Here is a 17,842-nt window from a genome sequence, read left to right on the forward strand (position 1 = left end):
AACCATTTTATCATATGGCATTGGCCTGATGTTTGCTGAGGATTTTTCTGAAGGTCCTCACCCTAGAAACAGCCTCTCCACCCTCCACTGTTTGCTTATCCTTCAAGAATGTTCTCACTCATGCTTCAAAGTATAGGTCAAACAGCCCCTCCTTGTTGAAGCCTTCCCTTCAAGCTAAAGTTAAATGCAGCCTACTCTGAGTTCCCACAGGATTTAGTGTAGATTTCCAAAGCAGTTACCATTATTAACAGATTATATTATTTATCAGTTATACCTCAAAAAAGCTGGAAAGAAATTTTCAAAATGAAAAATATCCACAATTATCTAAAGAGGTTATTAAAGTAGAGTTCTCTTTCCCAACTACTACTACTATTAAAAAAAAAAGCTTTATAAAGATTTTTTTTTATTCATTGGTATTATGATTTTATATTTTCTCTCCTAATTAAGAACACAAACAACAAATGTTAATTATTTGTATTTCTCATGATGCCAACCACTATGTTTCTGCACTGTAGAGCATGTTTGGCATTAATCTGTTGAATGGGAGAGATACCAATATTTCTATGAATTGGGATACTTGCTGAATCAGTACAGAACAGTGGCTGGAAAGACTCATGTGTATAACTAGTTTTCTTATGATGCTTCTCCTGAGTTATTAGCCCTGAGGAATAGAATCAGTCACTCTGTGAGGATTCCATCATTAACTACATATTGTCTACCAGTCAAAGAACATACCATTTCAATATACCAATATATACAGTTTCCCTCCTGTCAGCATATTGCCCTATGTCTCATTTCCCTGGATAGCAAAGGTCTTCTCCAAGACCTCACATCTTGAAATCAGACTATAAGCCAGGAAGCAATTCCTCTGCTAAGTATGGGTAGCACTTCAAGATGTGTAGGCTTCCAACCACTGCACCAGAAAGCACGTTCTTAGCAAAGGTTCAGCAACACTTTGGCTGAATGCGGAGTCCTTATGGTGCTATCTCTAGTCTACTGCTCAGTTTCTATCAATAGGAAGAGAAATCTTCATTCAAATTTTAACATACCTCTCAGGGCCTCTCTCCCACAATGGGTTACTACTAGACCATGAAAATAATTCAAGTTCAGAGGAGACGGGTTGAAAGGAAATATAAATGTGGCTATTAATCTCAAGTATATTTCCTTATAAAAAGAGTCTTATTTGACCTAACCTCCACTTTCATCTTATGAAGTCACAATAAGGTAATGGCTAAAGTGCATGGAGCATGTGATAAGTCAGAGTCCTAATTATGCTACACATTGCACACAAGGTCCAAAGGTGAGAGGTCTGTTTTGCTTTTAAAATGAATGCTCTCAGTATCTTCCAGCTTATCACTAATGGCTTATATGACAGCGAGGAAGAGATTTATAAGCTACTCATAAAACATAAATATTTTTGTGCATACCTCATCCTGCAATAGATTTATGTATCATTTTTTTATATGAGCTTCTCACGTAAAATTCTTCTGTGTCTGCACTTACAACCAGCAAACACAGGATGCATTACAGGAGGCATTTAAATCATGAGGGGAAATTCCAAGAGCTCAATTTTGATGAATCAAATCCAGTTATTTATTGCATTCATAATTTTTTCTTTTAAGAAAGACTACAACAATATTTGATTTACAATATAATATTGAAAATGTGATATGTGTTTAGACATGAAAAGCATGCTGCAAAAGAATCTTATTTCTATTTGTAGAGGGAATAGTTAGAAACAATGTACATTAAGGAATGATAAACACTCAAAGCATAAGCCTATTCTAAGGAGAAGCAAACTAACTTAACCTGAAACATTCCTTGTGTTTAAACTGCTAAAGAAAAAGGTAAATCAAGAAAGGATTTGTGTTTTGGGTTAGGATATTGGAGGGCCCTCATGTGGTTACCATGGGCCACTACAAACTGGCAAGTAGCCCACAGAGCTTTCAGTAATTTTTAGTTCATCCAATTTTCTCTGGGTATTTAGTATACAAATCAAGCCCATTGGATATATCCTAATCTTAAAGAATACTAGTGAGGATTCCTCAACTCTATAGTCTTGGATGAATATTTTAATGTAATCCAGCAAACCTCACTTGGGAAATTCTTTCCTATATTGAATAAAGTTTTAGTCCACTAAAAGTTGCATTCACTTCTTCTTATGTCCTTGGGTGTGCAAAAAGGCTCATTATCATCTTCTAATAACATTTTAGTGCATCATTAATTCCCTCTCACCTTTCTCTGAGTTAATAAAAAAAATCTCCAGTCTTTCCTCATATGTCCTACCTTTAAAATTTGTATCTTAGGCTATGCATATTTCTAGAGAAGCCTGTCAACATTATAAAGCTTTTCATCCTCCAAATGATCCTCCTTTTAAATCAAACTAGAAAAACAAAGCAAAGCAAAAAACATAACAAAAAGCCATCCCAATTCCACCAACCACCCCATCCCTGTAGCTTCTATCAACCAGCAGGTCAGTCCCTGCAGCATGTGACTCACCTCACCCGCACTGTGGCTGCGTTGCCTGGTCAAGTGTTGCCGGTGAACCAGTGCACTTGTGGGTCTACTGCTCTGCAGCGGGAGCCGAGGATCAATGAAAGTGGTGGTTCGGGAGTTGTGGTCGACAAAAAATGCCTAGGATACAATCCAGCAAATCAATAGAGAACACATGCCACATACGTGTCTCAGCTGACCTAGACCATCACACCTTCAGGAAGAGGTCCACTTCTGAATAAGGATCTTGGGTCCAGTTTTTCATAATTTCTAATCTTTGTGGTAACTGCTCCTCATCCCTTGGGATAGAGCAGAATAGAGAGAGCCACACTTAGACTAGGTCTAGAAGGGAGCAGGAGGGAACATTGTGACTGGTTTTAGAAAACACTCCAAAGAGAGTGTCATCAAAGATGTGGTCTTAGAAGGATGCCACAAGAAGGGACATTTTGGGGTTCTTTTAATGGATGCTCATTAGGTGCTTCCCAAATGTGGTCATTATAAGTTCTTATGATCTGAAACATCAGCATCACTGGATTCTTATCTTTGTCTTTTCCTTTTCCTAAGCAGTCAGCCACCGAGACCCTTCCATTTCCCCAGTGCAGTGGCCTCTATTTGTCTGCCCCATCCCCTTCCTGAACCACTCCATTATTTCAGGACTTTATCTTATACATATAAGTATTAAAAGTTTGTCTGTTGGCCACATCTCCACCACCTTTATCCATTTAGCTGGTATCTTACTCGGAGAATATTCCTTCTAACCATGGATTATATTACCACCTGTTATGGTTTAGATGTGAGGTGTCACCTAAAGGCACATGTGTGAGACAATGCAAGAAGGTTTAGAGGAGAAATGACTATATGATGACAGACGTAACCCAATCAGTGAATTAATCCCCTAATGGGGATGAACTGAGTAGTAACTGAAGGTGGGTACAGTGTGGCTGGAAGAGGTAGCTCATTGGAGGTGTGCCTTTGGGTTGTATATTTCATGACCCGAACTTAGTGTCTCTCTGCTTCCTGATCGTCATGTGAGTCACTTTCCTCTGCCACACTCTTCCACCATGATAGTCTACCTTACCTTGATCTCTGAGGAATGGAGATTGCTGTTCATAGACTGAGACCTCTGAAACTGTGAGCCCTCAAATAAACTTTTATGCCTCTACAATTGTTCTCGTCAGATATTTTAGTTACAGCAGCAAAAAAGCTGACTAAAACAACACCCTAATCCATAGTCTCTAATGGTTATTCATCCTAACACTTTGGTCAGTTTTTCAAGACTAAGAATCTCCCTCCTGCTTACCTTTCTAGTTTAGTCATCCATCACACACCCAAACCTTTATCACATATTTACCATGACTCTGGGCAAGTTGCTTCAGTTCTCCGAGCTATAGATTTCTTATAAAAACATGTCTCCCTCATTCATAATAAACATCTCTCCCCACTAACAGGTTGGGAGGGTGAAAACCATGTCTGTCTATCATGTTTACTTCATACTGACAACATGAAATCATAAATGAACATAAGCCAATTTTCTCAGTGTTGCAGAAAGGACCAAATACAATGTAGAAATGCATTTTTGTTTGTTTATGCATTTTGTTTATAAAAGTCTATACAAGTGCAACTTCATATAATTAGGTCAAATGTTATAAGTTTTCAAAGTAAAGTTCACTCAAGATAATAATGAAACCCAGTATCTCAAGTTCAATTAGACATTGATCAGATAAAGTGAATGAAACCACCAAAGATAAAAGGGACTATTAGTAAAGCCAGGAGACTCAGTATCTATAAATCAAAGGTCTGGGCACATGATGTATGACGAGTGACCTAGGCAAAAAAGAACTGACTTTTCAAACTGATGGAGCTCAGTTAACAAAGTACTTGAAAGACTAAGAATAAATCTATCTAGGCAAATGTAAGAGATAAGTGGTATATTTATGCCTATTTTAAAAATCACTTCCCCATTAATGGGACAAAATGTTTCTGGTTGTACATAACCAGGAAATGGGGGTATGTAATTTGTTGGTAGTTCCAAGTTATAAAAAATTATTTTTTTATAAAAAATAACTTTTAGATCAAGTAAAATGATAGATGCACTAGGAAAAAAAAAGCAAAAGAAAAAGGGCATAATAAGACTTTTTCTTGATTCCTTCTCTTAATATTTGATTTGCAGGTACAAGGACTGGAAGTTTTGTGTGAGATTTCATCACCAGCCTCCCAATGCTCCTTCTTTCTCTTCCCTAACCTATCATCAGGTGAACATCTTTTTTCTCAAATTTTGTAAAAAGCATACCAGTCATAAATCCTAATAGACTTGTATTGATAGGCACTGGCTCCAAACTTCATTCCAATGTGCACCTGATTTAGACTTTATACTTGTCCATTATTCTTGACACAATTTAAAATGTCATAAAATTGGAATTAAACTATAACAATTGGACATGGTTAATGCCTAGTTTTAAATAACAGGCATTACAATTCAGTCCCCATCTTCCTTGTGTAAATTAACATTAACAAGCTTTTTTTTTACTAACACAATAATATAAATCATGTTGTTTAAGGGGAAATACAGAGTGTTTAAACAGAATTGCCTATTTATTCTAGTAATTTCTTAGGAATGTTTTAAAGGGATGGGTGGCCACCAGAGCTACAATGATGCTCTTGTAATTATAGACACATGGGTGTCTACATCTAGGTCAATTGTGATTTGCATGTATGTCAGCCTAATTGGATGTTAACAGGCTTGTCTAAAATCCATTCTCTAAAGAAGTATATTGTAAATTCCTTGAGGGAAGGGACTCTTTTTTTACCCTGCGATCCCCATAACTTTTAGGAGTGGGCCTAGGAGAAGAAGGTTGCTCAGTAAGTAACAAAGTAACAAATTGCCCAAAACTTTAATACACAGATTTCTGACCAAATGTGAAGAGACAACTCATAATTAACTAACCAAGTATTTAGAAACCACACAAGCACACACACACACACACACAAAAAAAAAAAAACAGTTAAAAATTTGGGAAATAAATAAAGTGTGTGTGTGTGTGTGTGTGTTGAAAAAAGTAGGAAGCTAAAGACCATAAGAACATAAATGGGACATAAGGTTTTTTAAAATCCCACTACAGATACGAATAAACCACCAGGTGAAAACTTGAGAAGTGGGAGGCAAAGTCATGGTTAAATGCTTGAGATCTAGAAAAAGACCCATCTGGTTCATTGTTATAGCTCTACCTCTCACAGGTGATGGACCCTTGGAAAGACTACTTAAATTTATTAAGACTCAGTTTCTTTTCTGATAAATGGAGATAACCACATCTATATAAAAGGAAGGCTAAAGGAGAGAGTTCATCCAAATTTTTGAACACAGAGCCATGGCACCTCAAATGTGAGTGACCACGACCATCACTGATATTATTGTTCATCTCTATGACATTTTCCTAAGGATCAAGGTGTTTTCTCTCTACAGGCCTTATGTAGGCGAGAGAGAGAGAGAGAGAGAGAGAGAGAGAGAGAGAGAGAGAGAGGGGTGGGGGAGGGAAATACCAGTGAAAACTATGCTACTCAGGTGGTCCCTTATAGTTGAGTGGCCAAGATAAGCTCTGGCCAAGCAGATGTGAAACATAGGCACTTCTGGGAAGCCCTTTGCAAGGCACAATTTGAGCCTTCCTTCTGTCCTTCATCTTATCCTGCTCCCTGAAACAAAGGTGTAAGAGCTGGAGCTTCAGTAGCCACACTGAAAACATGAACCTGGTGAAGCAAAAAAGCTAGAAGGAGCCAGGCGGCTCTTGCAACTTGATGAACTACCTAGTGAATCCTGGACTACCTACCTCTAAGCTTCTCTATGTGCACAAATACAATCTTCAGTGTTAAATTTTTCATAAATCTTCTGTCACACTACAGCCAAGTCAAATCCTTCCCTGAAGTCTCCACACTGTAGAGGAAACACAGTCTTCCTAAGTTAAAGTCAGGAATCACCATTATAAATAGGAATTTCCATTATTTGATAATAATTGTATTTTATTAGGGTTCACCATTAATCTATCTGGGTATCAGTTCCCAATTTAAGCAAAATATGGAGCTGGAAACATACAAAGCTATCTTTCTGTCTGACTCCAAAGCCCAATAGGCATACCTCATTCCCATCAACCCTCTTTTCTTATCTCTTCTCTTTTTCTTCTGTTCTGCTTTCTACTTAGCATTTTTCTTGTTTAATTGTGTTCTTCTTACTCCCCTCATACCTTCATCTGGTACTTGACTTTAGAAAAGCACTCAGGTATGTATTGAATCAGGCTGACAAGAACAGTCATGATGTTTGGCCTACTCTGCTTCAACACTGAATAGGCTGCTACCCTTCAAAGACAGCAGACCATACCCCATATACCCTATGTGGTTCTCCCACAGACTTGTTGGAGGCATGGCCTGGGGTGGGAACTACATGCTATTTGTATCTCACAAGGGGTTCTGTTTTAGAGTCAAATGGAATGTGTATCTTGTTTACAGGTGCTTTTGAAGACCCATACATCTGGGGAAAAGGTGTTGATTAAGCCTCTATCAGCACCCCAGGGCTAGAGCCCTAACAGAAAGTGCTGAGAAGCAGCTCCTTCAGGTGCCTTTGGCTCTTCTCTGGGCTCACTGTGCCACCTTGGACATGTTTCCCTAGTGCATTGCTATATCCACCGAAAAGGGATTCATTGCTCAGCTCTCCACTGAGTTGTGAAAAATGTATTCTACTTTAAAATGAACAGGATAACATGAAAAAGTCCCTGTGCAAATTTCAGGCTTGCCATCTCTATTTGTGACAGACATTATCAATTATGTCAGAAAAGTGGACCTCTTTCCCACAGGAAATGCTAACTAGTTCAAGCTAGCAATGAAGTTGACCTACTACTTTTTTTTTTTCAATTTGGGTCTCTTTTATGTCACAATTTTGAATAGCCTGTGATTACTTATGAAAGTATCTGTCATGTATTAACTGTTTGTATAGTATGTTGGAAATGCAAACTATATGACAAAAGAAATTACCTGGGTGGGGGGGGAATGCTTTTCATATTAGCCACTAGCAAAGCAAATTTTGAATAACATTGATTCCCTACTGTTAAGTTTCATTAAAGAAATTCACTCAAGCTTTACAGTGCTGGGACAGCTAGGACTAAGCACTCAAAAACTGAAAGGAATGCAAATACACAAACTCAGATCTCATTTTAAAAAACATCTACCCTTTCCAGCTTCGGGGCATAGCCAGAATCAGGAAATATGGGGTGTTTGGAGCCAAGTGGTATTTTAGTGAGGCCAAACAAAACACATTTCTTTCTTTACTCAATTCTTTCTTCTTCTTCTTTTTTTAAACTTCTATTATTTTAAGAAAAGAAAAAGCCATCAGTATTTGTGAAGAAACACCAACCTCAGGCTCAACAATCTAAATTAAGGAGGTTTGAAATTGTTTCCAGTTAATATTTTGCCAAACCAGAAATACATATTAAAAGACCATGTAAACAAAATAAAACAAAACACACTTGTATCTATGTTACAGAAAGACAGTCAGATTGTCTTTCTCATTTACCAGCACGTCATTATGGAAGACTGAAAATCCAAATTAGTATGTATAAGGTGGAGTAAAAAGGCATTACCACAAAATTTGAAAATAATATATATTTTTAGAAATCCAATGCAGGTCTTAGGGACACTGTTTAAAATAAATAAATAAATACCAAAGTCCATCTCCATTTTTGGGCAATTCCTTTCAGATTCTATAAATCTGGCAATCTACTCAGTAAGATACCCACAAGCACAAAATCTGTTCTATTGTCTCATTTGAAACATTATACAGCCCCCCAAAATACTTTTTTTTTTGCCATTGCCCTCCATGTATATTTATTTGTGGTTTATTTTTTGATCTGACATCACCTTACCCCTTTAAAAATAGGTAAGAGATCCTAAAAAAAAAAGTGTTCTATCTATAGATTTAGAATTTAATCCCATCTTCATCTAGATTGCTATATAACACAAGGTATTTAAACCAGGTCACTACCACAAAGAGGTATTCATGGTTTCAAAACCATTAAAGATATGTATCACAAAAGTAACAAATGTACTTAAGTAGACAAAAACATATTCTTTTCAAAATGTGACACTTATCTTGCTAAAGGATTTTTGGAATTCACTTGAGACCTCTAAATATTAAGTTGCCTTTAATTCACTGAGCTAAATAGAACTTGACCCAGCAAATTACAGGCCATCAGTTTCCTGTAGGATTAAAACCAGGGCCTAGGTCATACCTCAGATAACTTTTGAGGCCACACAGCCCATTTAGGTCTGGTAGAATAAGAGCCCCCAAGTAGGCTCAGCCTATGGTGACTTCTAAAACACAAATACCTATTCTGTTAAAAAATCTGTCCTCAGAACCAAAATTGCTATTTGCTGTGGTCATCAAAGTTGGTTATTTGGACCATGCGGACACTCAGACTCCTAATCAGAATTACAAAGCTTGGATTTAACATGTGATTTTTGAAGGCAAAAAAACACAGGAAATCATGGGAAAGACATTTTACTTTAAATAAAAATATAATTATCATTTTACACTTTTGCTTCAAAAATAAAGTTTATGGCATATTGCTTATAAAGATCAAGGTTTCCTAGAATTTGAATATAAGCCAAAGTAGAATAATCTGGGGAAAATACTCTGTGTTAATATTGTTTGAGAGTACAAAGCAAAGTGGGGGTGGGGGCACTTCATATTTAACGTTTGAAACAGAAAAGTATAGAGTTCTTTTCCTGAAACTTAAATAAAGAAATAAAACCCCACTTTTGTTGTTGTTGTTATTCATGTCTTTTTGCAACACTCTCTGTTATCCTCAACCCTCTGCAATGTAGCTGCCTCTGATTTCATTTCATTGATATGAGTCTCTTGAGATTTACCAGTTATTTCATCACAGGAATGAGACATACCCACCTGGTGCTTTCCTGTCTCTGTGCCTTTACTTCTGGATTTCCCTCCCTATTCGTATTTTTTTTTTCTTTTCTTTTCAACAATCTCTTCTAATCACCATCCTACCCATCATGGAAAGCTCAGCTCAAATACTACCTCTACTATGAAAAATTTCCAGGTATCTCATGCCAGAAACAAGTCATTCTACACTGGACCCCTGCATAACCTGCACCAATGCTATGGTACATAATCTCTAATAATCCAAAGGTGAGGTATCCATGGTTAACCAGCAATGTCTAGGGGAAGAGTGCCCAGTGGCCTTAAATAGAAGTGCATGATTCTGTGCAAATGTGTAGATCTGATTTTGGTTCCAGTTCTAAGTTAACATACCTTATCATTTGAGAATTTTTTTAATAAATTATTTTTTAGTTATAGATGGATAAAATATCTTTTTTAAAATTTATTTTTTAGTTATAGTTGGATACAATACTTTTAATTAATTAATTTATTTTTATGTGGTGCTGAGGATCACACCCAGGGCCTCACACGTGCGAGTTGAGCGCTCTACTGCTAAGCCACAACCCCAGCCCAAAAATATCTTTATTTTTTTCATGTGGTGCTGAGAAATGAACCCAGTGCCTCAGATGTTCTAGGCAAGGGCTCTACCACTAAACTACAGCTCCAGCCCTATTTTTAAAATCCGACTTTCATGAGCAAATATGACAAGACAAGCAAGTATCAGAGCAAAAGGTCACTGATTCAGCAAGGGAACAAATCTATCAGACCCCACAAAGACAGTACTCATGGTTTAAAAAAAAAAAAAAAGAGCACTCAGGTTTAAGGCAGAAGTAAACATGTATCTTTTATAAATCGTCCAGGCATTTTCTGCTAAAGTAAGGATTCAACCATTGTCAAATTTTTATCATTTTCAGAAATCTCAATTGACAAAACTCTTTATTCACCCTACATCTATCCCTACTCAAATCAACATTTTGTTGAGTAGCGTAGCAGCAACCCATTGAGCAGCCCACATCCTACTCTTTAGTCTCAGAGGGCTGTATATTCCTTTTCATTTTGAAGATGTTTTATATTCCTTATTCTTGTTGACCTCAAATTAAATATGAACCTCTAAAGCCTTTCAAACACATAGCTTTTATCTTCTAAAATTTAATAAGTTCATTAATGAATGAATCATGATCACTACCATACTAATTATTATTGTTTTACTTCCATTTGTAAACCTACTGTTCTATAATTTGATGCCAATCACATTTCTAGGAGCTGGAAAGAACTGATCCTAAACCGCATAGGAAAGAAAATGTGAAGGCTGGGGCTGTAGCTCAGTGACAGTGATTGCTTAGGATGTGGAAGGCCCTAAGTTCAACCCCCAACCCCACACACAAAAAAGAGGGTTCCTAAAAAAATGGGGGTTCACCGAGGTCATATCCTATAGTGTTGGATTCAAGAATCCTGACCTACTTCAGCATCATTTTCTCAAACCCATCAAATTAACAAAAAACATAAAAGAAATCCATTCCTAGGTTAAATACCATTTGGTTTTCCTTATTAAAGCACATTTTTTTTCTAGATATATTATCCCCATGAGCACACACTAATGATTAAACTCAGCCAAGAATCAGAAATTATTTAATTCAGTCCCATTTAATACTATTGATGCATATTTCTTGCATAAATAATAAAAAAACTATATCAACAGTTATTCAGATCCCAAATGACCCTTGATTTTCACACTCCTGAGAATATTCAAAAGTTTAAAAATTATTACAATGAGAAGCAAGCAGAAACTTTCTTTTCATACTGACCTACTTTCTTTCATTTCAAAATGAACTAAGTCAAAATGAATGTCCTGCATGTTGAGTGAAAATCCTGGGCCTTAGATCCCACAGATACATACAGATGTTGATAACACAGTCTCATAAAGTCAACCCTGTATGAAATTAAGCTTGGCTCAGTTCTCATTCTCAACATTACAAAATTAAAATAATTAAGGAAATAACTAATGGGGAAAAAATACTGCTGAAAGGAATACCACTATGGAATTTTAAACAAGTGACCTCTCCAAACATAATTAAAAGCAGAAGGAAAAGCATTACTATTATAAATATTTGTGTGCTCCCTCCCTCACCATGCATCTGTTGAAACCTAACTCCCAAGGTGACAGCAATAAGAAGTCTTCTCAATCTACAGAACTGTGAGAAATACGCTTCTGTTGTTTATGAGCTACACTCTAAGGTATCTTGTTAGATAGAGCAATCAAAACACACTGAGACAAGTGCAAATTTGATATTAATATCATCTAATCTTTGAGATGAAAGTAGCAGAAATCTATAAAATCTGGGAGCTAAAAAGGCAATCTTGGTCTTCTCAAACTATTCGCTTTTAAACAGTTTTATTAACCATTAACTTAGATACTATACAATTCACTCATTTAAAGTACATATATCATGTTGTTTAAAGTACAGAGACAGGATTGTGCAACTATTTCCAACTCCTAATTTTAGGACATCTTTGAACCCCACAATGAAACCTATACCCATGGGCATTCACTCACCATATCATCCCAACCCTATGCAACTATTAATCTACTTTTTGTCTCTATATTTCCTTATTCTGGATATTTCACAGAAATTGAATAATAGGTGATCTTTTGACTAGTTTCTTTCATTTAGCAAATGTTTTCAGTTTATTTATATTATAGCATGTATCAGACATCATTCATTGGTAGTATTATTATGTAGTATTCCTCTGCATCAATTTTCCACATTTTATTGACCTATTGATGCACATTTGGGTTACTTCCAACTATTGGCTATTATGAAAATGCTGCTATGCATTCCATATACAAGTTTTTAATGTAGAGGTATGTTTAATTTCCCTTGGGTATTTACCTAGAAGTAGAATTGTAAGATCATGGGGCAATTATTTGTTAAACCCTTGAGGAACTCCCAAACTGTTTCCAAAGCAATAGATGAGGGCTTCAATTTCTCCACATTCTCATCGACATTTATTGTTTTCCATTTTTTCAAGTATGGGTGTCAGGTACTAACTTACTGTGGCTTTCATTTGCATTTCTCTAATGACTAATGATATTCCATTGGGAAAGAAGAGTCTTTTCAACAAATTATGCTGGGATAATTAGATACATACACACACACACACACACACACACACACACACACACACACACCTCACAATGAAGTTGGATCCCTACCCCTCACACCATTAAAAACATTTGCTAGAAATGGGTTATAGTTTGAAATGGATTGAGAAGCTAAAACTATAAAACTCTTGAATAAAATAGAAGAGTAAACCTTTGTAGCCTTAAGTTACATGTATTTTTAGCTATAACACCAAAAGCACAAATAACAAAAGAAAATACAGATAGACTACCTCAAAGATAAAACTTTTGTGCTGTCAACAATATCATCAAGACAGTGAAAATATGACCCAGGAAACATGAGAAAATATCTGTAAGCCATGTGTCTGATAAGGGTCTAGCATCTAAAGAACTTTTGGAACTCGATAAAATAAAGCCAAATAACCCAATTTAGCAATGAACAAAGTGTTTGAGTAGACCTTTTTCTCCAAAGAAAATGTGCAATGGCCAACTATCAGAGGAAAAGATGACCACCCTATTTATTTGTACAGATAAGGTAAGTCAGACCCTGGGATTTAAAATGATGCCTCCCAAATTAGACAGTTTGTGGACACTGAGGTCTAGATGGACCTTGTACAGGAAAGCTTTGAGCATTCACTCACCATATCATCCCAACCCTATGCAACTATTAATACAGAAAGACCAGGGTTTGTATCCAAGAATTTACCGCATGCAATTAACTCAAACTTTCTGAGCCTTATTTTCATCTGTAGTAAAAACTATTTTACAGAATTGCTGTGGAAATAAATGAAATAATATCTTTAGCATAGATCTTGGCATCTAATAAGCCATCAGTAAATGATAAGTAAATAAGCCATTCTTTACATTGACACTGTGAGCCCCTAGCATGAGCCCTCCTGATATTTAGAAATTATCCATGATCTACTCATGATCAATATGTATGACTCAACTTTGAAGGACACTAGTAATCCCAGAATTTGTCCTGGTGAATTTCTCTTCCTTGAGATGTTCAAATATCTGTTATTTATTTGTTTTTTAAATTTTCTTTTATTGGTTATTTTTTGTTATACATGACAGTAGGAACAATTTGATTAAATTATATAAGCATAGGATATATCTTATTCTAATTAGGACCCCATTTTTGTGAGTGGACATAATGGTGGGATTCACTTAGGTATTTTCTTATGTATACATAAGAAAATTATGTTAGATTTATTCTACTCGCTCCTATTCCTATCCCCCTTCCTTCCTTTTTTTTCCCCTTTGTCTAATCTATTGAATTTCTCTTCTTTCTGTTCCACACCTTTATTATAGTTTAGCTTCCACATATCAGCAAAATCATTCAACCTTTGGTTTTGGAGGATTGGCTTATTCCACTTAGCATGATATTTTCCAGATCCATCCATTTACTGGCAAATGTCATAAAAAATTCCTTTGAATTAGAGTACAGTGGGTTTCTCACTTCCTTGTGAATACATACACTATTTAACACCTCTAAAGCTCAGCAAAATGTAGATAATAATACCGACCTCATACACTGCCATGAGCTATAAATAAAATAATCCATGGGAAAGTACTTAGTAGAGTGCCTGTGTTATGGTTTGGATGTGAGGTATCCCCCAAAAGCTCACATGTGAGACAATGCAATGTTCAGGGGAGAAACTATTGAGTTGTGAGAGTCTTAACCAAATCAGTGAATTAATGACTTGATAGGGATCAACTGAGTGGAAACTGAAGTGTTAGGGTGTGGCGAGGAGGTGGGAATTAGAGGTGTGACTTTGGGATATATATTTATATCTGGTGCTTTCTGACCACCATGTGAGCTGCTTCCCTCTGCCACACACTCTGCCATGATGCTCTGCCTCAACTTGAGCCCCGAGGAATGGAGCCTGCTGTCCATGGACTAAGACCTCTGAAACTATGACCCCCAAATAATCTTTTCCTCCCCTAAAATTGTGCTGGTCAGATATTTTATTCACAGCATCGAAAAAGCTGACTAAAACAGTCTGGCACATGGATAAGTTTAATAAATACACATCATCATCATCTTCATCATTGTCTTACCTAACAAGACTTGATGTTCTGTTCTCATTCTGATTAGTGGTTAATTTAATTAATGTTTTACTTCTTTTTTCTCTTTTTTTATGTGACTCAAACATGTTTTTCACTGTAAAATAATAAGATAATCCATGGGAAAGTACTTAGTAGAGTGCCTGTGTTATGGTTTGGATGCGAGGTGTCCCCCAAAAGCTCACATGTGAGACAATGCAAGAAGGTTCAGGGGAGAAAGGATCTCCCAAACATAACATACTGTATGTATTTCATATTGTATGTATTTAAATCCTATGAAATCTCATCCAGTTTAAACAATTTAAATCCTTGGCCTTAAGTAATTACCAAAAAATATTCTTCCAAAAGACAGATAAAGTGCAAACACAATCTCTATTTTTTCAAGCATGTAATACAAAAAAACCTAAGACAACACATACATTAAGAGAGGTCAAATGGAGCAAACCCAGGAGTTGCTTCTTGTAAGGGCTTAGAAGGAAGGAGGAAGAGGAGTAGAGAGGGAACCCGGAAGCTTTTTATTTTGACTAAAGCAAAGCTTGCTGAATAACCAGGGAACTACTGCTTGCAAGTATCACTCATCAACTTGTTTTAAGAAACTTCTGCGTGAAAGTGCTAGAGTAGAAGAGGGGATAAAAGGGGGTAATTAAAAATATAAAAGAACTCTTAATATCATGTCATTTTAATTCTCACTATCCTTTAAGTCACAAATTCCAAGACTTTTAATAGATAAGGAAGCTGAGGTTGGTTACGTAATTTTGGAGAGCACATTATGGGTAAGAGTGTAGCCCCTTGGACCAAACGGCCTGGGTCTGAGCACAGCTCAGCCTCTGCATGTCTCAGTGACACCAGGAAAGTCACAGAGCCATTCTGGGCCTGGGACTACTTATTTGTAAGTGGCAATACTAACAGTACTGCTGCGTTAGTAAGCAGTACTCACTATACATAGGACCTTCTATGTACAAAACATATAAACATTTCATGGCTCATAATAAGTGCTAAGCAAATGTTAAATAAAAATAAAATCTTGGCTGAGATCACCTTATAACAAGCACCAACTTTCTCACTCTTACTCATAGAACGACTTCCTGATTATCACCAGGCTTTCTGGTTCACCCGTCTACAAAGGAAGTACAGATGTGGTTACTCTGGCCTCTGATAGTCATGCATTTCTCATCATAAATGCATCAGTGAGTTGTTCAGAGTGCAAATAAAATCTATTCTGAGCCAGAGCTGAGGCCCAGATGGTATCTTTAGCAGTGACTTGCTGAGTGACTCCTAGTAGCCCTTTCCAAACAATATCGAAACTTTTTGTTTAAATATCTACAACAGGAGCTACACAGGGAGGAAAAGTGTTGTTGCCTAAGAAACACTTTATCTCATTAGTAGAAAATGGTCAGAAATGACAGGTAGAAGAATAGCCAGGGAACTTTGTCCCCACCAAATTCACACCTCTGCACCATACTTGATTTCAGACTAGTGTTGTGAGGGCTTATAGGAACAAATGGCCTGCCAGAGCAGGTTTCACCTGAAGAGGAGATGGAATGTCTGTCCCCACAAAGGGCCTTCAGCCCTCACTGAAAAGGCAGAGCCAAGTGCCAAAGTCACAAGTGACCCACAGTCATTCGTCTGCTCCCAGCCCCCTCATGTTACCTTGCCCTGATGATCATGTTTCATCTCCCAGCCCCTCGGCAATTCCAGCTGTTTGTTCGCAAACATGTTGAGGAATCCCACGAGGTCCCGGTTATGCTGGTAGCGTTCAAAGTGGTGGGTGTCCCTCCGGACTTTGGTGATCATGTGCTTCAAACACGTGTTGTTTGTAAACATGCGGTAGGCACTCTGGAGAAAAGGATGGAGAACCAACATTAACCTGCTTGTAGAACGTAAAAGCATCACAATGACTACACATGGGTATATACCACATCTCCTAGTAGGTATATAAAACAGGTTCACAGGCTTCAACAGGACTTCAGACCTACATATGAAAACAGCAAACAGAAAAGCACCTTGAACAAAATAATAGAAGACGACTATGGGTAGAAGTATCTCTCCACTATTGGTAAATAGTTTTCTAAAGAAAAAGAACACTGTAGCATCTCATTCTACACAGGACATTAGGTCCTAAAGATGGTTTTAGCAAAACATATACACAATCAAAATTGTGCTATGTTGGAGATAAATATGCCACCTCACAGTGAGCTGTCACATACACTGTTTTTCCTCCAGCATTAAACCAGAGCATTGGCTTTTTGGGTGGGTGCCAGATGATTCAGTTGGCATACATTTGGGGGGCCACGTTGTATGAAAAAAATTTTGCCATGTATTTGAGCATTAGAAGCACATGCAATGAGATGAATTGCTTTTACCGAAGTCACCTTCAATTGCAACTAGGATAGACTGAAGTTTTCATCTTACATTTTCTTGGAGGCATCAACTCAGTGAATGGAGTAATAACTAGAACTGCCTAGACTGCTTATCTATTATTTTTTTCTCTCTCTTTTCCCCTATGTATGTATGGTAGAATTTATATGATGGAAATGCAAATTTAATAAAACTCTACTATACTACCATGCAAAAAAAATTGATGGTTTTGTCAAAAAATCTATAGCCTTAATCTCTTAAGATGCTTAAGACTCCAGAAATTGATTTTAAGTCCATGACACTATATATCAGGTATCAAACAAATATTCACTGCATAATATCATGTGCTAAGCAGCAGAAAAAGAATAACTATATGGGAGCTCTTTTCTTGAATCATCAAGAATATGATATCCACAAAAGTGACTAGATTATGAATGATCCATCCTGAAATTCTATTCTTCTCAGGTAGATTCAAAGGGCTTTGGATTCCTAATACTTACTATTCAAGGATGCTAGACAGTCTAGGGACCTTCAAGCTTTACTTCATAGGTTCTATTATTTCTTTCAGCCTAAAATAGCTTAAAACAAACCCCAATCAGAGTTCCTGGAAATCAGTTCAATTTAATAAACATTTACTTTCTACTGGGCCCAATACTGCATTAGCTATTAGGGATAAACAATAAATGGATATAAGGACAGTAAAATTTTTCCAGTCTTTCCAGGGTCCCTCAAGATGTGTCATGTCTAGCTAGGTATGGTAGCACATGCCTGTAATCCCAGATAGCAGGGAGGCTGAGGCAGGAAGATTACATGTTTGAAGACAGGCTCAGCAACTTAGTGAGACCCTGTCTCAAAATAAAAAA

General features: G+C 36.9%; 1 protein-coding gene across 3 annotated transcripts in view; it reads right to left on the reverse strand.

Annotated features, from left to right (window-relative positions):
- The window catches only part of Hecw2 (HECT, C2 and WW domain containing E3 ubiquitin protein ligase 2), a 212,444-nt gene that overhangs the window by 72,556 nt on the left and 122,046 nt on the right, over positions 1-17,842 (reverse strand). For all 3 annotated transcript variants that reach the window (XM_026408846.2, XM_026408847.2, XM_077803065.1), the window contains 2 exons: positions 16,272-16,457; positions 2,500-2,634 (listed from right to left, as the gene is read on the reverse strand). In XM_026408846.2, the coding sequence (XP_026264631.2) occupies positions 2,500-2,634; positions 16,272-16,457 (321 nt within the window). The remainder of the gene's footprint in view (positions 1-2,499; positions 2,635-16,271; positions 16,458-17,842) is intronic.

This window comes from Urocitellus parryii, chromosome 1 (genome assembly GCF_045843805.1).
Source record: "Urocitellus parryii isolate mUroPar1 chromosome 1, mUroPar1.hap1, whole genome shotgun sequence".
Classification (NCBI taxonomy): Eukaryota; Metazoa; Chordata; class Mammalia; order Rodentia; family Sciuridae; genus Urocitellus; species Urocitellus parryii.